This window comes from Musa acuminata, unplaced genomic scaffold, assembly GCF_036884655.1.
Source record: "Musa acuminata AAA Group cultivar baxijiao unplaced genomic scaffold, Cavendish_Baxijiao_AAA HiC_scaffold_1137, whole genome shotgun sequence".
Classification (NCBI taxonomy): domain Eukaryota; kingdom Viridiplantae; phylum Streptophyta; class Magnoliopsida; order Zingiberales; family Musaceae; genus Musa; species Musa acuminata.
Window position 1 is genome coordinate 196,266 of NW_027021349.1, and position 19,398 is coordinate 215,663.

The following is a 19,398-nucleotide window of genomic DNA, read 5'->3' on the forward strand; positions in this document are numbered from 1 at the left end:
TTGATTGATTGAGCGACCAACTCCTTTAGTCCCTCTAGCTCCCGAGGAAGATTGTTGAGTGGACCTGAGGTAGGAGATTTGGGAAAAAATTATTCTCTTGGGGCAAATCAATCATGAGAAGATGTGACTCTACCATTAGGCTGGGGGTTGGAACAAGGAAAAGGGGAGTGAGTGGAGTTGGGTATGACTCCTATTGTGTCATTTGGACTAGCTACGAAAGATAAGGAGCGATGGTCTAAAAGTACCATAGTTAGGAACTAGACATGTTAGTAGAGAAAATTTATACATGTTAATAGGAAAAATTTTTCTCAACATGGAAGGATAGTTTTCAAAAGATTTATAATATTTTCTTATGTAGTTAACGACATCTTGGTTGTTGTTGAGGTTATTATCACATGAGTTATTGATTATTATCATTTTATTTATTATAAAAAATAAAAAATATTCAAATAGAATGTTACTATGTTAAGCTTCACAGATAATAGAAGGTGTTGCAGTAGTTCACGGGAAAGTCTGTCTGCTCCGTAACAAGTCAACGATCTCGGCAGGTGGCGGCGTTGCGTCAAAGTGCAACATCACATCGGTGAAAGAGAGAATAAAGTGGTCAACCAGAGATGCTCGTCGGACCATTTTGTGATTTGACAAGATTCAGTACCAAAAGCCAACATGATCAACGTAAAACAATGGCAAATACCGACAACACTAATCTTGAAACCATCCATAATCACGACGCACGCAAGCGGGCATCTTCTCCGATGAAAAGCGCCTTCCCAGTTTACCACCGTCTCTTGCAGATTCTAAACTTCACGCCCCCATCGACCTGAGATGCGGATTCAAAGGGCCGCCACCTTGGGCACCGAGACTGGGAACGCGTCGATTTCATCCATCCAGGGATTCTTCTCCTTGCCAGGATTCACCGTTCTTAAAGCCCTCCACACGGCGCTGTTACACTTGAACCCGGAACCAAATGCTATTTGCCAGATTCGGTCCCTCTTCTTGATCCTCCCTTTCCCTTCCGCATATGCCAATTCGTACCAGAGAGAGCTGCTGGAGGTGTTCCCAAACCTGTAGAGCGTCATCCTCGAAGGCTCCATGTGCCACTCGGAAAGCTGCAGGTTCTTCTCCAGCTCGTCCAAGACGGCCCTTCCTCCGGCGTGAATGCAGAAGTGCTCGAAGGCCAGCTTGAAATCCGGAATGTAAGGCTTTATCTTCATCTTGAAAACCTTCTTCGCCACCAAGGTAGCCAGGAAGATCAAATGCTCGGACATGGGCAAGACAAGAGGGCCCAACGTCGTTATGTTGGTCTTCAGTGCATCACCGGCGACTCCCATTAGATCTTTCGAGAGAGAAACACCAATTTTTCCGTTCCCATCCTCCTCCTGGGTCACACAGCCGAAGCACTTGTCGTCGGCACCTTTGTGGGTTCGAAAGGTGTGCACCAGTTGGTACTTGGACCGTCCACGATCGGACCTCTTGTTGGAGAGAAGAATCGCGGCTCCACCCATACGGAACAAGCAGTTGGAAACGAGCATGGAGCGGTTGTTGCCGAAGTACCAGTTCAAGGTGATGTTCTCCATGCTGATCACCAAGGCATAGGAACTGGGGTAGACCTGAAGTAGATTCTTGGCCAGATCCATGGAGATGAGCCCAGCACTGCACCCCATCCCACCTAGATTATAGCTGACGACGTTTCCCCGGAGCTTGTAATGGTTCACGACCATGGCAGAGAGAGAGGGTGTCGGATTGAACAAGCTACAATTCACGATCAAGATCCCGATGTCCTTGGGCTTCACGTCGGTCTTGGCTAGCAGCTCGTCGATGGCTCCGAACATGACATCCCTGGCTTCCTTCCTTGCCTCCGCCATACAGGGATTAGGCGGGTCGCAGAGGACGGCCTCTGGGAGGTAGGTGTCTTCGCCAAGTCCAGATCTCTCCAGGATCCTCCGCTGGAAATCAAGGTTCTCTTCCGTGAACGAGCCCGTCGTCCTGGAACGCTCCATGAAGAGCTGCCTGGTGCATTTCCGGGCGTCTTCGGGTTTGTAGCAAGCGAAGTCGAGGAGATAAACGGGGCGGGGACGGGTGAGGAAGTAGACGGTGGAGAGGAACACGAGGAGGGTGGAGCAGAGGATGACGGAAACGAGGTTGAAGCGGAGATGGTCCCAGAGGTCATGGAGGTCGTCGAGGGAGAAGGTGGACAGCTGGGCGGCGACGAGGAAGACGAGGGGTGTGAGGAAGAGGTACATCCCATGGGTGATGAGGTAGTGGTAGCCAAGTTTGACGTACTTGAGCTTGACGGACTGCTTGAAATCAGGGAGTCGGCCGGAAGGTGATCCGAGCAGTGGAGCGTCCGACCTTTGCTCCGCCATGTTCCGACCAACCAAAATTCTGATCCGGAGGGGATGGAGGAGGAAGAAGGACAGGGATTCTCAGGTTCGACTTTCCCCTAAACCTCAGACACAACAAGTATTCCGGTGATCAGTGATTAGACAACCTGCGTGAAACAAAAGGAGAAATGTCATGACAAATCGACGAAAAACGAGGAGGCCAGAAATCCAAAGACCGAAAGCCAATGCGCCACAAATTTAACAAGATTCAAGAGGGAAACGGAAGTGTGACGCAGAAAACCCAAACTTTAAAGGAGTTTCTCCCCCGAGGAAGCAAAGTTCCTTCTTCACGCCTCAAAATCGACGCGGAAACTCGATTTTTCCGACAAAAGGAGTCGTCTTTAGCAGAAATTTCGCGTGTTGCGGAAAATTCATGTGAGAACTATCGGATCTCGACCATAAATCTCTAAATAACACACGATCAGCAGAATGAATCGCCAAATTCTTTTTCGTTCCCCTTGCAAACAGTTCATCTCGAGAAGCACGAAACAGGAATGTGCCGACCGAAGATCAAAACGAGGGGAAGTCCAACGTTTTTATGGTTTTCTTCGTTCATTTCATGGCAAAAGAGTGAAGACATGAATGATAATCCAGATCGGAAGAAGGAAAAAATCTGAACTGACCTCGAGCGCCGAATCCGCTCAAGGAACAGCCGGAAGAAGCCTAATCCGGACCGCTCCCCCCTGGTTCATAAGACAGGAGGTGGGCACCGAGGAGGAGGCGGAGGAGAAGCGACACACGAGAAAGAGGTGTGCTCTCTCTCTCTCTCTCTCTCTCTCTCTCTCTCTCTCTTTTGAATGATCAAGAATAAAAGTTTGCAACTCTTTACGGCATACCCGCTTGTGTACCGTCCTTTGCAGCACTTGTGAGAGCGCCACTGAGGGGAAGGAAAGGTACGCTCCTAATCGGAACGGACAAGGAGGGATGTCGGGAGTGAAACGGGGGCTTTCAATGCCCAGATTCCCACACTTGTGTGAGAGCGCCTTTCACTCCTCCTTCCTGCAGCAGACGCAGGTGAGGCCAGCGCGGGTGCACATGAGTAAGTCCAGGTTTTCTCCGTCACATCATGGGGAAATAGGAATTATCATCAACGGAACGTTGAAATCCGTTCTCGTCGGAGAAGAAAATAGTCCACCAGTACGACGTATTCAACGTTAGATGTCGCGATTCAGAGGCAAACCTTGGCCTCTTTCTGGCCTGGTTCATCCCTTACCTCATCGAGCTCGAATTCAACCCTAAACCTTGGTCTCAGGATGTGACATTATTCTTTTGTGAGGATCGTCATGCCATTATCGATCGACCAAGCCATTCGTTACAATAAGAGGAACAAGGACGAGGCTTAGCTTGGACCACCGGGGGTGGCTTAGGGCGCGCAACCTTTCCACAGTTGGGCCCGAGCGGGACATGATGCAGCGAGAAACACTGGTGGCTGTACAGACGTAGCTGGCAATGACTGTGCCTTTTGTTTGGCAGCAATATCCTTGCTCGTGATCATGTGCGTGATCGTCGGCACCGCTGTGACAAATCGAGCATCAGATGTGCATGCATGCCTCATGGACACAAATCGAGCGTTTAATGCATGAGTTCCCGTTATCTATTTGGAAAGTTACGCACGCAACGTTGTCGGATCATAATACAGTCTGTGTGAGGAGAAAGGGCAACGGTTTTCTTGGAAAAGGCTACGCTCGGATTGATGTTCCTTCGAACAATCAATCGAGTTGGGATTAAGAAGTAAAATCAAAAAAGAAAATGGAGACAGCTCACAAGGGTTGTCGCTTATTCGACCATCACAAAGTTAACATGTGCTGATAGGATAAGGTGATGATCGAGCAGAACCTGGTTCGACGTGGGATAACGTGGCCACGTGTGTCGCCAAATCAAGTAATTTGCCAGCCTGGATTGAATTATGGAGATCTGCCAACTGTCAAATGACAAGCTGTTGATTCGTGGGGATCCACCACATTAACTCCTTGCCTGACACCACGTCAGAGCCAGCTATCCGCTACGCATCGAAGCGTGGCCATGGCTTCCGTAGGGAGTATATCGCACACTCTGGTCGTATTGAATTAATACAAATGTATTGAATTAACAATCTAAATGGTGCAGGACTTACCCTCAAAGTAAGGGACCCTTCTTTGCTGGAGCTGTAGACAGTCTTCTGGGGTGGCTGTCATGGGGTCGAAAGTCTCCTGGCCGTCAACAACCAAACCTTGCTTTAGACGTCCCAACTTGCGTGAATGCAGTACTTGCTTCGAAACCACTGGAAGTCGGGTTGTCTGGAACTCCTCTAGAGCCATACTTAAGTGTTCCAGCCCCCATTTCTCAAGGCAATAGCCCAAGATTCCTGCGTCTTGAATTGACATGTTGGTACTTCTCAAGCCATGAGGAGTGGTTGGATGGGCTGCATCTCCAATTAATACCACGTTGTCCCAGTAGAGCCGTGGTAGTGGGTCACTGTCGTATATTATATTGACGAAAGGTTCTTCTGTTTCTTTCATGATCCTGGAAAGTTCAGGAACCCAAACCTTCTCTGCTTCTTCATGCATCTTCTGAATCATGTCGTTGCTAGCTTTGATCGTTACCGAGCTTCCCTGAAAAGATCTCAAGTCAGTCTAGGAAACATATGGGCCTTGATAAAAAAAAACTTGGGTTCTAATAACAAAATGAATGATTAATGGGATTTTACTTTGCGACGCCTTTGAAGAACAATTCATGAAAGATATAGCAGATCGACGGAAGAAAGCTTTGATGCTTAACAGAATTGCATGAAGCATGGGCTGCAGATATCAGTATCAACTCCATCAAATCATTGATGCAGCGAATGACTTGGTTATATTTGTACCATTTTGACATGGATGGTTTGCAATGTGGAGGACAATCAATCAGGTGATTCAAATGCCTATATTGCAATTTTCGGTATAAACAATTTAGTAATTTTTCCTCAAACAAGGGTGTGTTACCTTGTGTTCAGGTTCTGGGCCATTCACGTACCAAAGCCAGTTCAACCTCTTGCATTTCAGTTCATAAAGAACGGAATGTGTTCCAGTGGCTAGATCAAAATACAAACAATCTCCCAATTCCGGATAACCACGACGAACACCAAGGATGATGTCAGAACTTTCTTTACCTGTAAAATCTAAAATCCCTCTCCATGCAGTGTAGCCTGAATACCTGCCATGTTTGAAGAACACAAACATGTTGGTGGAAGTACACAGACAAGTAGTACAGACAGTACGGTAGAATATCAGATTTCTGCTTGTTCATTGTTCTGTTTGAAGCAATTGCATGATAAAATTGTGCATAACTAGTTTTGATTGTAGAAGCAATGAAGAGCAGGACTCCAAATCACTTCAGAATTCTGTGTGTTCAGAATGAATAGTCCAATGGACCAGAAAAAAGTAAATTGCAAACTCAATGTGGATTGCTAAATCAAAAGAGATTAAGCATCGCCTCCTTCAGCTTATTGCAGAATGAAAATCAGAAATCCAATCCGAACGGATTGTTCAGTGAAAAAAGCAGAAAGCGAGTAAACAAGAGATGTAGGAATCTAAAATTTCAACCTTCCAAAAGCCTAAACTCTAGTACTTCTGCCAGTTATTTGTAATGTTTGTTCTGTTATCAAAAGAGAAGGAATAGCTTGACAACACATTTGGACACGGCAATGCTTATAATGCATGTTGACACACAACATGTGTCAGATATAACAACAATATAGTTTTTTTTTTCTCATCCGAGTAAGAGAAAGCAGGAATTCAAATTATGGGGAAAATATCATGAGAATATTCCAATAATCTTTAGCAGGTAAGAAACTTTGTGCCCATCTTTCAAAACGTTTGTATGTGAACCAATTTGCAATTTTGCATCTTTTAATATAAAAAAACTCAGGCTACTATTTAAAGAAATGATATACCCAGCTAGCTTATATCTGATGGAAACCATAAAAGCAAATTGATACTCTCGCAGTAAAATGTTACTCCATGATTTCTATTTTCATACTTAGACTTGCAAATAAATCAAGGGCCCTTGTGTTATGACATATTTTGGATTGACCAACATGGAAGAAATTTGAAGCCAGCCGAAGTCCACTTTCGAATCCGTCACAAGTTGCGGTGTCAGAAGAGAGAATGATCCGGGCTAAGACCTTATCAGAACTGTTTTAGGGGTATATGATCCCTCCGATGCTTAAGTTAGTTTGAATTGTTCAACCAACTACCGTGTCTACAAGACAATTAATTCGAAGGAGACAGAGAAAGCCAGAGAAGCCATCAATATATCTGGGGCCTTCTTATAGTGTGAAAAGCGACAGTTAGGTTTAGGTTGAGGTGGTGGTTCTCGCGAGAACGTGGTTATGCGCACCGTCCAGCCCTAAATGGGGTCATGGAGTTGCGTTGTGTCGAACTTGAGGACATGGAGTAATGGCTACACAACTCAGCTTTCCGTTGATGCTACATGGCCAACCACCTGGAGCTGAGCCAAAATCCTTACTGGCATCGCTCTATCTGTCTCATAGAATCAAGCCCTACATGATATGTCAGCCGAATGGGTCAGCATGTCGGCTAAGCAGAGATGGTGTGTGGGATAGGGGTGATATGCCGGCAATGTCATATTTCCCCTGTCACTTTGTTACAACAAGTTCATTTTATCTTATGCATTCAAGAACTGAGAAACCACTACATATAACAGAAAGATTTGATCCTCCAAGCAATCACTTAATTGTTAACAGGTAATGCAACTCGGAGGTAGAAGCAAATACCAAAAAGACTATTCGACAGGCAACGTGACCTACAGTAGGGAAATCAATTGTTTGCTTCACATACCTTAATTTGAAGTCAGGAAGGAAATGACGACGGATTGAGGACAGGCATCCATCGGCGGCGACAAGCAGATCGCCAGCAATCTCGACGACCTCATCCGTGAGCAGCACTCTGGATTTGGTAACAACAAACGATTTGTCGTTTGACACATCGAAGGACAGGAATTGGTGACCCCATACGACGGTCCCCGGCGGCAACGCCTGGAGTAAAATGGAGTGGAGATCCGCCCAATGGGCTGCTCTGAAGTTGAAACCCTCATCCCTCGTCAGCGTCCGGCTGACCTTCCTCTTGCTATCCGTTACGCGATTCTGTATCGAACAAGTAAATTAGAGAGGACGGGAAGGAGGATGTGAGGGGAAAGGAAGAGAGGAGTGTGCATACGATATCGATGGACAGGGGGACGGTGGCGGCATGGAGGAAGTTGGGGTCGGAGGTCCAGCGGCAGACGAGGCGAAGGGACTGCGGATCGAGGCCGAGGCCGGCGCCGGTGGGGCTCCCGGACTGCGGACCAGCGCTCTTCTCGATGACGGTGGCTCGCCAGCCGGCAGAGATGAGGGCGTGAGCGCACGATAGCCCCGCTATGCTCCCGCCTACCACCACAGCCACTGGTTTCTTTGCCCCCATTATTGCCTTTCCACGGATCGAGCCCACACGAGCTCAACTGATGCTATCTCTCTCTCTCTCTCTCTCTCTCTCTCTCGCTCCGTCCATCCGTCCGCCCATTAGGTTGGCGAAAAAGAAGGCCTTATAAAAGACCCATCACTCCTGAGCCGGACTCGTGGGCCGTTATCCAGTGGGAGTCTCCCCTTGCCTCCGATGTCAAGAGGACCCCCGGACTCTTCCCACATGCTGCACAAGACTCAAAAACGGCTGGTGGCTACTCCCGTCCTCTCAAAGCTCGCCCGCCATTCCTTGACCTCCTTCACCTCCACCTCAACTCATACGAGAAGACTGACCAAGAAATCATGCTTCTCTCTCCTCCAACGCTGCAGCTCCATGAAACAGCTGAAACAAGTTCACTGCCAAATGCTGGCCACATCCCTCCACCGAAGCAGAGACGTCGTGGAAGACCTTCTCGTCTTTTGCACCCACCCCGATTCCGGCGACCTCAACTACGCCGCGATGGTCTTCGAAAACCTCGAGGGCGATCCGTCTCTTTTCCTATACAACCTGATGATCAAAGCATTTACTAAGAAGAATCGTTTCGATTATGCCCTAATGTTGTTCTACAGAATGCGGAGCCAAGACGTCTCCCCGGACAACTTCACCTACCCGCTCGTTCTCAAGTCCATGGCTGGCCTGAGCATGGCCTCTGATGTGCAAAAGACTCACGTGCTCATCGTCAAATCCGGATTCGTGTTTGATCGCTTCACGAGAATTTCCCTCATGGACGTGTACTCCGAGATGGGCCACGTCGAGATGTCACGGACTTTGTTCGACGAAACGCCAGAGATGTGCGTGATTTCTTGGAATGTTATGATCGGTGCGTATGTCAAGTGCCGCAAGTTTGAAGATGCCATTTCCGTTTACCAGAAAATGGTGCGGGAGGGCGTCAAGCCCGACGAAGCTACCCTTGTAAGCACTGTTTCTGCTTGCAACGCATTGGGGAATTTGGAGTTGGGGACAAAACTTCACGTTCGCATGCACAAGGAACTTTGGTTCAGCGTTACTCTTGGGAATGCTTTGTTGGACATGTACACCAAATGTGGACCTGTAGACGTGGCTCGGAGGTTCTTTGACAGCATGCCCACTAAGAATGTGGTTTCTTGGACTAGCATGGTCTCAGGCTATGTGAAATGTGGTGAATTGGATAAAGCTAGGCAGCTGTTTGATCGAAGCCCTGGGAGGGATGTGGTTCTCTGGACTGCTTTGATTAATGGATATGTGCAGTGTAATCGTTTCGATGAAGCTCTGGCTACGTTCAGAGAGATGCAATCGAAAGGAATCAAGCCTGATAAGTTCATGGTTGTGTCTCTTCTGACTGCCTGCGCTAGATTGGGAGCATTAGAGCAAGGGAGATTGATCCATGGATATATTCAAGATAACAGGATACAACTGGATGCAGTGGTTGGCACAGCACTGATAGACATGTATGCGAAATGTGGATGCATAGATAAGTCCTTGGAAGTATTTAGCATTGTGGAGAGACGAGACACAACGATATGGACTTCGATCATCTATGGTTTAGCGACGAATGGTGAAAGTGGCAAAGCACTTGAGTTATTCTCGGAGATGAGGAGAGCTGGAGCAAAACCAGATGACATCACATTCATCAGTGTTTTGAGTGCTTGCAGTCACGGAGGATTGGTGAACGAGGGTCGTCGATTCTTCCATGCCATGAAAGAGATGTATCGAATGGAACCTAAATTGGAACATTATGGTTGTTTTATTGACCTTCTTGGTCGAGCTGGTTTGTTGGATGAAGCAGAGGGGTTAATACGAAATATACCTAAAGGCAATGTTAAAGATGTCCTACCCTTGTGGGGTTCTTTGCTAGGGGCTTGTAGAATCCATGGCAATGTTGAGATGGGAGATCGGCTAGCCAAACAGATGCTTGAACTGGAATCTAGAAACTCTGGTGCACATGCATTAATTGCGAATATATATGCGGCTGCAGAAAGGTGGGAGGATGTGAAAAAGATAAGAAGGAAGATGAAGGATTGGGGCATCAAGAAGACACCAGGGTGCAGCTCAGTTGAGGTGACTGGTGCTACACATGAGTTTCTTGTTGGTGATTCTTCGTTCCCTGAAACTGGGTAGATTTACTTGGCATTGCACAGTATAAGCAGATTGATGGATCTGGAAAAAAAAAAGTTGAGATAGATAATTTGATCCCATATGCTGATTGTCCTAGGTAACTCATGATTTACCATTTTATGGATACATTTCATAGGAACGATGAGAAGGTTAGTGGACTCCTGATCGAATATTCCTATGGAAAGGCATCTATGGTATTTCTTGCTCATTTCAGGGAGGCTGTCAGAGAACTAAGTCCCTGACAACCAAGTAATCATGGAAGCAAACTTTGTCCTTGTCATTTTTGAAGATAATATTATCAGCCTAGTTTGGTGGCGGATGAGATCAGATCGGATGTGGTGTAGGCAAGTTAGTAAAACCATGTCGGTTCCATCTGTACCTGTTGAACTATTAAATGGAGTACAAGCCACAGCGACTTGTTCAGCTGTTATACATAATAATCTTCCTGCAAGTGGATTATGCAGCTGGGTGTTGGATGCTGGCCAACATTGAAAACTTTATTGGATGCCTTATCTGCGCCATGATAAACTAGGTTAATTCCCAACCATTTTGTTGTCCTATCATGCATATTCTTTCATTAGTTCAGGAAAGTGGTTACAAAGCTTATATTCATCAGTTCAGTTCTCTGACAAGCTCTAGTTTCCTTTATCTTCTAGTATTACCTTAATGTCGAGGAGGAGAAGAAGAATTTCTTCTTATGCAGATACTGTATATTTTTAATAATTATGCTTTAAATATATTATATTGGAATATGTTATTAGGCAGTTAACAAATTTTGACGATCCTCTTCGTGGGCGAAGAAGCTTGTTTAGGTTTTATTAATAAGAGAGCTCACTCTAATTTTGTTTTTCTTTATTTGTCTTCCAAATGTGTTTGCAGAATGATTTCCTTTCAACAATCTAGCAAGCCTCTGTGCTTCTTTAAGGCACTCGGATTGAGCTCCATGGTTTTTGGTTTCAAATGATTTTTGGTTTCAAATGATTTTTGGTTAAAATGTAATTTGAGCTGTAAAGTTAGCTTCTTTATTTGGTAAAATATCAGCTTGTTCTGTTGCAGATACAATCGGTTAGAACTTCATTCGTTAGAACTGGTAGTATTTTTTCACAGTTTTGATGTCTTTGGCATCCAAACAATATGTTCGTTTCGGTGAGCACGACTTTTCCCTTCCTTTCCAAAGTGATGTGGGGCTTCTTGGGGTTTCCGTGGTCCCTGAAAGCATATTTGCTGTGGTGCTGGAACAAGCGTGAATGCAAATGAATTTTTCTTTCACAGCCTATCTTCTTCTTCTGCAGGTAAATATAGAGGATGCGCAGTTGGAAATTATCTACTTCGGGCATGCGGCGAATAGAAGAGTTTGACAAGATACACAATAATTCAGTAGATTTCTCTCGAGGCGGTGCGTTTCTGTATCAAATTACTCCGGCCTGCACTGTGAGCTGAAACATTGAGTCCGCATCGAAGCCAAGACATGGGCATTTCATGATGCATGATGAGGTGAACAACTTCCAAAATTTCAGTCGCTATTTGGCCTTCTCTATCTAATTATGAAGGGAATCAGCTAACATGACTTCTGTAGCTTCTGCACATCTGTACTTGGAAGTCCAGCTCAGGTATCGGAATGTTGATCCGCTCCACTTGGTTGGTTTGAGCTGAAGGAACATTCAAGTCCCAAGTTGCGTAAAACAGGGCGGAGGGAAGGGGAGAAGCCCAGTGACCGTGTGAGTGTTAGAGACGTAGCATTGCCGCATATCCTTTGCCTGTGGTCATCGTTAACCTTGTAAATGTGTTTTCGTACACAAAGGTAATACTGCGTAAATTGGTCCTCATTTGTCGTCTTCTATCATCTGTCCCACCTGCAAACAAACCTTTTCGGTCCCCGTCTGTTCGTATGCTGATCTTTATTTGCATGTTATATTTCCAACAGTATAAAACAATCGGTAGCCTGTTGGCCTGTGGAGACTCTGTAATTCACGTATCGGTCATGGAATTGGTGAGCCATTTTTAAGATTCCGAGCTGTACCGTAAGAAAAATATTCTTTTTGGGAGAACTACTGCTTAGCATAGATGCCCTGTCCCGGACAACACTTGAATTATTAAGTGTATGTACTCACTCTGCCAAACTATACTATCAGCATGTTCCTGTTGGTTCTGTACCAAAATAGTCGACGGCATCACACTTCTGCCTTAACCGATGGATTTCTTCCCGACCAGTTAGAACACAAAAAGCATACGGTTCGCCTATGAATTCATCTCGAGCAGTGCCTTTTTCTTTAGCTACATGTACGAGCGGGGGAGCGGTCATCGGGTGAAGATAAAGTAGAGTTTTGGAAATGGTAACGAGCAGAAATCACGAAATGTGAAGGTAGTCTTTGATGCAACTTCTTTCACCTTTACAGAACCAGCTTATCATTTAGACAGGCGAAGCATCGAAGGTCGCACTCATCTCCACTTTCTACGATATATACATATATATAGTACCTCTCGTGAATCCTGAACACTGTTCCCTCCTCACGAACGGAGCCCATACCACCACCCTACAAGAAGCTAGTAGCGTTCCAGTTCCACCACCAGCACCACCTCCTTCTCTCCCTCCAAACCAAAACGATAACAATGTCTTCAGCCTCTCCCAACTGCAGCAGCAGGAAGGAGAAACTTCCGTCACCCCTGCCTCCGCCGCCGTCTCACGACGACCGCCACAGCCACCATTCGGCCCCGGGCGAACTAAGTTGGCTTGACAACTCCTGCGTCCAAGACCTGGACCACTTCGCCAAGACCCTCACCGGCATCAAAGCCAAAGGCGTCCGCCCCGAGCTCCTCGGCTCCATTCTCTCCCACTACGCCTCCCGCTGGCTCCCGGAGCTTTTTGGCCGCGCATCCGCGGGCCCCACGCCGGAGAGCCCCACCGCTGCCTGGCTAAAGAAGCGCTTCTTCATCGAGACCCTGGCCTCCGTCCTCCCAACCGAGAAGGGCTCCATCCCATGCGATTTTCTGCTGAAGCTGCTACGCACGGCGAGCATGGTCGGCGCGGAGCCGTCGTGCGTGCGGGAGCTCGAGGCGCGTGCCGCCGCTCAGCTGGACGAAGCCTCGCTCAAGGAGCTGATGATTCCCGCCTTCAGCCACACGTGCGGTACGCTTCTGGACGTCGGCCTGGTGCTGAGACTGGTACAGAGGTTCGCAGGGACTGACGACGGCGGTGCGGCGGCGAAGAGTGGCGCCGCCCTTGCGAGGGTGGCGAAGCTGGTGGACTCGTACCTGGCAGAGGTCGCTCTCGACGCTGGGCTCACCGTCGCTGAGTTCGAGGAGCTCGCAAGCTCGCTGCCGGCCCACGCGCGCGCCATGGACGATGGGCTCTATCGGGCCATCGACACATACATCAAGGTTAGTGGCTTCCCTCCAACTTCGCATTCTAGCGATGACGAGTTAAGCCATCGACGCCACTCAGGATAAATCATCCGACCATATCACACGAAACCTCTGTCTTCACTTTGTCCTTCATCTCACCGACCTGATGATCAAAATGCGAGTAGCTAGGTCGACCACACAGTATCACTCGAGATCCACGGCTTGGTGTGTGTCTCTGTTCCCACCCATAGCGGCCGGGCCATATGTTTGACGTACCCTCATCGGAAAAAAGCTGGTTAGGTGCACTGGACCATCATGTCTTCCATATGATTCGATCACTCAAAATTACAAGGAAAATTCTTGCGAGGACGTCCATCGATCAATTACTCGTGCGTCTGTGAAAGAGCGACAGATCGCTCCTTTAACCATCAGCGTCTTGCACTTTCTAGGTGTTTAATGTGGGAGTCGAGAGTCAAAGAGTTCGGCCCAAAAACAGCAAAAGGATGGAGTCAAGAAATGCTGTTAACTTCCCAACTATTATCACTCCGAAACCATCGCCTCTGTTGGTACCTGCCTCTCCGCCATGCTCATGCATGCAGTGGCAGAGGAGGTACCCCTCTGTTGACCTTTCTATTTCGGCTTTTAGGCAAAGGCGGGCCACCGGTGCATGTGATGTGTTCCTGCTTTGCACAGAGGAGCAATTTAACGGATCAGGCTTTCTTTACAGCCAGCATCTTCCTTGGGTCGGGTGCTTGGTATGATCTCTCATCTCAGGCGGTTCTAACATCTTGCATTAGGACGATGTTTGTTTACGTGGGAGATCAAATTAGGTTTAGTGGAAGCGGTGTTCTTTCGTGTATATATATCAAACACAAATCTATTTACTAAGCTTTAGAGCAAGAATCCGCCGAAGTTAATGGTCTTAAAGCGGTATGCGATTGGTATCGAACGAGCGGAGGGGAAAGCATAACTGTTGAGGTAGCCATTAATTCTGCAGAACCATTCCAAGAGACATGTACAGAGCCATCATTTTCTTCACATTCCCACCTACCAACCTGCGCTAGATAGAGAGGCTTCCGTTGTGTCTCCCTCCCTCCCTCCCTCCCTCCCGTGACGACACCCCCGACAAGCAAAGCCAGAAGGGATACGGATTTCATCTCCATGTATATTCTCGCCGCTGTCTGATTGCTTCCGAGTTTCATGAAGGCCACCGCGTGGAGCTTTCGTGTTTGCATTAGGTCATCCTTTTTGGGCCCATCTTTGTCGTCGTGTTTAAGCTCTCGAGTAGTTGTAATCAGTGTTTAGGTACTTAAGCTATAAATTATGTGGATCCAACCGTAGAGAGGACGGACTCCGTTCCTCATCTCTGCTTGCCGTCGTCCGTACTCCTCGAAGCGATAACCCTTGACCGGTCATCCTTGTTCCGAACGTTTCACTCCGTGACGACCACGGGAACGATTGTCTTTTATCGTTTGTCCTTTTGTTGCGCGAGGGGAGATTATAGTGCACGAATGTAGATAGAGAGAGGTTGGGCATGTAGGGCAGGGAACCCTCGGTGACCGTCCTCCTGGCCTCTCAGCCTAAGAATTACTGTGAGCTCGTGAGCAGGTAGAGGTGAAAACTCACGAGGGAAGGGACCAGCGAGCTTGCACTGGAGTTTCCATCGACCGAGTGCCTCATGCACACGGATGACTTCATTTAATAGCGGACCACACTACGATCTCATCAGAGCTATCTATGCATGCATATTGCCAGTTCAGATTTGAAATATGTGGTCACATGAGCCTAATCATATATGTTGGTTCCGACGTATATATATGTACACCCAGGCCCATCCGAGCACCAGCAAGCAAGAGAGGAAGACCCTGTGCAGGCTCATCGACGCTCGGAAACTATCAGCAGAGGCCTCCCTCCATGCCGCCCAGAACGAGCGCCTGCCCGTCCGATCGGTGATTCAAGTCCTCTTCTCCGAGCACACCAAGGTTAATCGCTTGACCGACTGGAGCGGGTCTTTCAGTGGATCCAGGAGCCCCAACCCTGCGGCGCTTGAGCCGCCGGGGCGGTGCCCGTCCAAGAGGGAGGTCTTGGTCCAGCAGCAGGAGATGCGTCGACTACGAGATGACGTTGCCAGGCTCCAAGTGCACTGCCATGCCTTGCAAGCTCAAATCGATAAGCTCACTTGTGTGAAGAAAAAGAGGGGGTTCTTCCGGTGGGCTTCTTTCTTGTTGTTGTTTAGGACTACTTCTGATGTCGTGGAGAAGGTGGAGGAGTACGAGCTGGGCGCCGAGCGGCCGACGCCCATGCGCACCAAGAAGGGGAGGTTGGCGCAGGGCAAGGGCACGCCGGCCAAGTGGCGCAACTCCTTGTCTTGAGGATGGCATCATGGCCTCGACGCACGATTAATGTCTTGTAATGTCGGTTGTCTGCACCACTTTCCAACTTAAATGCGTCATATATGTTGATGATCTCATGATTGGAGTGAGCGCAGATAGATGCTAATATGTATCGTATCCATGTCCACTAGCATCATCATCATCATCATCATCGCATACTCGGATTCCAGAGTTCAATCATTATCATCATCATCATCGACTATCGCATACTCGGATTCCAGAGTTCAATCATCATCATCATCATCATCATCATCGACTATCGCATACTCGGATTCCAGAGTTTAGATTTAAAACGTTGAGCCTATGAAGAAACATATACCTTTAAATAACAAAATATTGGTTAGAAATTTAAAAGATGTTTGATCAAGTTAAATCATATCCAAAGAAAATCATATAAACATTCACATATTAATATGTGATTCTTTATGGATGTAATCAACCCATGTATTTTATCATGTATAATATACTAGTTATTTCTATTTATTTTATCTTTTATTATTTATTTTAATGCCTACATAAGTGTATGGTCATGCAACATAAAATACATGAGTAAATAGCCATTTTTGTATTCTCCGTAAGTATTTTATATTATTTTAGATCTTTCACGATATAATAAGCCTAAATGCTTAGTATAAAATAAGATGGAGAAAGAAAAACATGATGAGAAAAAAAAGTGAGATATGGGAGAAAAAAAAAGAACTTTATCCTTTTCGAGATATAACTAAGAACTAGTAGCTCAAAATATAAAAAGTTTGATAAGGTTTCAAAAATAAGAATACTTCACTCATCTTCCTTCCTCCCCTTTTTATAGATCCTTTATCCATTAAATCTCTCAACCACCTAATTAATGAAACATAATTTACTAAAGATGAAGCATAAACTATAGTACATATTAAATTCATGATGCATTCTACTTTGGTGGTTTTAAATTTTTCATAATTATCTCAGAAATATGAAATATTTTCTTAAAATTTGATAAGGTTGAGCTTAAAATTTATTATCTTAAAACTTGAGAGCATTAAATGCTCATGCATGCAATCTCTCATCCATGAGTTAGCATCATTATTGTCATGGTAAACCGATAAATTTTGAATATTAACTGTTAAGTGAGTACCAACATTAGGAGGAAATTCAATCTTGTAACTATTGTCAACATAAATCATGTCTAAAGAAATCATGTAAATAGATATTTTTCGATATTATAATAGATCATTTACGTATTGATATGTGAATCTTTATTATTGTACTCAACCCATGTATTTTATCATGTATAATATACTTGTTATTTTATAGATTTTTATCTTTTGTTATTTATTTTAATGTATATAAGTGTATGGTCATGTAAAATAAAATACATGAGTGAATAGTAATTTTTTTATTCTCCATAAGTATTTCATATTATTTTAGATCGTTCATAATAACATAAGCCTTAATACTTGATATGAAATAAGATGAAGAGAAAAGAAGAGGATAGAAAAAAAAAAAAAAAGTAAGATATGGGAAAAACAAAAAAAGAACTCTGTAAGAGCTAATACCTCAAATATAAAAATTTGATAAGGTTTCAGAAAAAAAAAAATACCTCACCAATCTTCCTTTCTCCCCTTTTTATGGATCCCTTATACATTGAAGTCAAGTATAAATTATAATATATATTAATTTCATGGTACATTATACTTGAGTGGTTTTAAATTTTTTATAATTATATCATAAATATGAATCAGTTTCTTAAAATTTGATAAGATTAAGCTTAAATTTATTATCTTGGAACTTAGAAGCATTCAATGCTCACCATGCACTACACCTCCATGGGAGAAATAACTTGTCCATGAGTTATTGTTATTGTCATGGTAAACTAACAAATCTTGAAGGTTATAAATGTGGAGTGAGTATGAACATTAGGAGAAAGTTCAATTTTGTAAGTATTATCATTAATTCTCTTGAGAATTTGATTGAGACCAATTTACTTTCTCTTTAAGTTTATTGTAAATTCCTGTTGGAAAACATTCTTATTTCAAAATGACCCAAGTAAGTAAGATCTCCTTCTTCAAAGATTGAAGAACATCATGATGCATTAGTTTTGAATTTTGTATAATTATCTCAAGATATAAACTATTTTCTTAAAATTTATTAACTTGGAACTTAAGAGCATTCAACACTCCTATGAGTTTTATTCATCTCTCTTTTTCTATTTTTCATTATTTGCTTTGGTTTATTCTTTGTCATGACGGAAGAAATCTCATAAAATGCTCTTGTTGTTTTGATTCCTTCTTAAGACCCACCACATTACTTTAAATGCTACCCTCTAATTATGCCTCAAGCAAGCTTTTTGTTACGATCTTTTTAGATATATTGACGAATTTCTATTATGTCCATCATCTTTAGAAACTTGATTAAAATTGACAAAACTATTTCACAAGAGGTCCCACAATTATATTTATTCAACCAAATTGTAAAAAGATGATGTCTATGTACAATCATATTCATGATATTAAAGTTATTATTGATTATCAATGAAATTGATCTTTTTTATGAGAAATCTTGTAATGAAGAGTATGAGCCCAATTGATTAGGGTTAACATATATTAGGTCATACACTAATTCAACACAAAAGCTTGAATTTCTAGATTATGAGCTAAAACTATTATATGTAGTCTGACTCTTTTAGTCTTTAGTCATATGGAACTATTGTCTGAGTCTATCTTTTTTTTTTTTTATCTCACATATTTTTAACGTCTTCCTCTATTACTCTTGAAGGTTTAAACTTTTTCATACTTCATATCTTTTTTTATGCTATAGGATGGTTCATGTTAAATCTCGGATTTTGATGATGAAACCAATTAATAGTATTTATGCTCCCTCTTAGTGTCGACCCCGCTCTTGATCCTAACCGTTCACTCATCTACGTTTACTTGTCTTATCACATTATTGCTCATCTTTATTTAGTCAAAGTGTAACTTCATTACCTCAATCTTTTTTTATTTTTATTTTTTATTTTTTATTCATTCAAATCAAATTTATTCAACTAGCTCTAATAGCATATCTAAAATCTTATAGTGATAAATTTGAGTCAAATTCATGTCAAATATAATTTAACCTAAAAATTTAAGCTTCTATGTTATGGATCAAGATTATTCACCTAGTTCATCTCTTTTTATGTAATAAGCTCCAAGAGAAATTTGTTCTTTAAAAGCGATTTATCAAAATGTTGCTTGTGTGTTTTGCCATATTGATAATCTTTAAGAACTTTATTGCTATTAAAACTAGTAATTAGGAAAATCATTAACTAGATTTTTCTATATCATAATCTTTAATTTGAGAAACTTTATATGACCAAATCCAATATGCCAGATTGATACACTATTATTTATACTCATCCTATCAACATGAAAGTTAGATGCTGACAAAATATATAAATTACTCTTTTACCAATATGTATTACATATGTATTTGATTGACTTCCTTAAGACCAAAGAGAACATAATTTTTAGCATCAACGATATTTGTAATAAAAAAATATTTTTCTACATACTTTGAATATAATATACACTCTTCAATATAATAGGATCATTATCTTTATTTGAGATTATGAGTGTTTTTTCTTTTTCACTTGATGAACGATGTTATTTACCATGATAATTATATCATTACCTTCGTATCGATGAAGATCGATGAATTTGAGACCATCACTAGTGAGATGATGAGGACATC

At 43.8% G+C, this 19,398-nt stretch overlaps 4 protein-coding genes across 6 annotated transcripts; 2 read left to right on the forward strand and 2 right to left on the reverse strand.

The window, feature by feature from the left end:
• Nucleotides 1-584: 584 nt before the first annotated feature.
• Nucleotides 585-3,272, reverse strand: LOC135671058 (3-ketoacyl-CoA synthase 11-like). 2 transcript variants are annotated; one of them, XM_065178947.1, is made up of 2 exons: nucleotides 3,008-3,272; nucleotides 585-2,491 (listed from the first exon to the last, which is right to left on the reverse strand). In XM_065178947.1, exon 2 carries the CDS (start codon nucleotides 2,364-2,366, stop codon nucleotides 834-836), a length of 1,533 nt encoding a protein of 510 aa, XP_065035019.1. In that variant the 5' UTR covers nucleotides 2,367-2,491; nucleotides 3,008-3,272; the 3' UTR covers nucleotides 585-833. The 2 variants fall into 2 exon arrangements, with proteins under 2 accessions (XP_065035019.1, XP_065035020.1); XM_065178948.1 differs by lacking the exon at nucleotides 3,008-3,272 and adding an exon at nucleotides 2,632-2,977.
• Nucleotides 3,273-4,129: 857 nt separating this feature from the next.
• On the reverse strand, nucleotides 4,130-7,822 carry LOC103973065 (uncharacterized). 2 transcript variants are annotated; one of them, XM_009387531.3, is made up of 5 exons: nucleotides 7,580-7,822; nucleotides 7,202-7,506; nucleotides 5,345-5,555; nucleotides 4,498-4,975; nucleotides 4,130-4,436 (listed from the first exon to the last, which is right to left on the reverse strand). In XM_009387531.3, the coding sequence occupies exons 1-5, from the start codon at nucleotides 7,820-7,822 to the stop codon at nucleotides 4,387-4,389; spliced, it is 1,287 nt and encodes a 428-aa protein (XP_009385806.2). In that variant the 3' UTR covers nucleotides 4,130-4,386. The 2 variants fall into 2 exon arrangements, with proteins under 2 accessions (XP_009385806.2, XP_018676834.2); XM_018821289.2 differs by lacking the exon at nucleotides 4,130-4,436 and adding an exon at nucleotides 5,071-5,161 and having other exon boundaries at nucleotides 4,801-4,975.
• Nucleotides 7,823-7,967: 145 nt separating this feature from the next.
• Nucleotides 7,968-11,960, forward strand: LOC103973086 (pentatricopeptide repeat-containing protein At1g31430). Its single transcript, XM_009387553.3, has 2 exons — nucleotides 7,968-10,487; nucleotides 11,248-11,960. Exon 1 carries the CDS (start codon nucleotides 8,015-8,017, stop codon nucleotides 9,956-9,958), a length of 1,944 nt encoding a protein of 647 aa, XP_009385828.1. The 5' UTR covers nucleotides 7,968-8,014; the 3' UTR covers nucleotides 9,959-10,487; nucleotides 11,248-11,960.
• A 512-nt stretch (nucleotides 11,961-12,472) lies between these two features.
• On the forward strand, nucleotides 12,473-15,742 carry LOC103973064 (root phototropism protein 3-like). The gene is made up of 2 exons (XM_009387530.3): nucleotides 12,473-13,333; nucleotides 15,127-15,742. The coding sequence occupies exons 1-2, from the start codon at nucleotides 12,566-12,568 to the stop codon at nucleotides 15,667-15,669; spliced, it is 1,311 nt and encodes a 436-aa protein (XP_009385805.2). The 5' UTR covers nucleotides 12,473-12,565; the 3' UTR covers nucleotides 15,670-15,742.
• Nucleotides 15,743-19,398: the final 3,656 nt, after the last annotated feature.

Coding starts and splice junctions, on each gene's coding strand:
- LOC135671058 (XM_065178947.1), bottom strand. CDS start 2,366: ATGGCGGAGCAAAGGTCGGACGCTCCACTGCTCGGATCACCTTCCGGC.
- LOC103973065 (XM_009387531.3), bottom strand. CDS start 7,822: ATGGGGGCAAAGAAACCAGTGGCTGTGGTGGTAGGCGGGAGCATAGCG. Junction 7,507..7,579: donor TCCCCCTGTCCATCGATATC/GTATGCACACTC, acceptor TGTTCGATACAG/AATCGCGTAACGGATAGCAA. Junction 4,437..4,497: donor AAGGGTCCCTTACTTTGAGG/GTAAGTCCTGCA, acceptor CAATACGACCAG/AGTGTGCGATATACTCCCTA.
- LOC103973086 (XM_009387553.3), top strand. CDS start 8,015: ATGTCAAGAGGACCCCCGGACTCTTCCCACATGCTGCACAAGACTCAA.
- LOC103973064 (XM_009387530.3), top strand. CDS start 12,566: ATGTCTTCAGCCTCTCCCAACTGCAGCAGCAGGAAGGAGAAACTTCCG. Junction 13,334..15,126: donor CCATCGACACATACATCAAG/GTTAGTGGCTTC, acceptor ATGTACACCCAG/GCCCATCCGAGCACCAGCAA.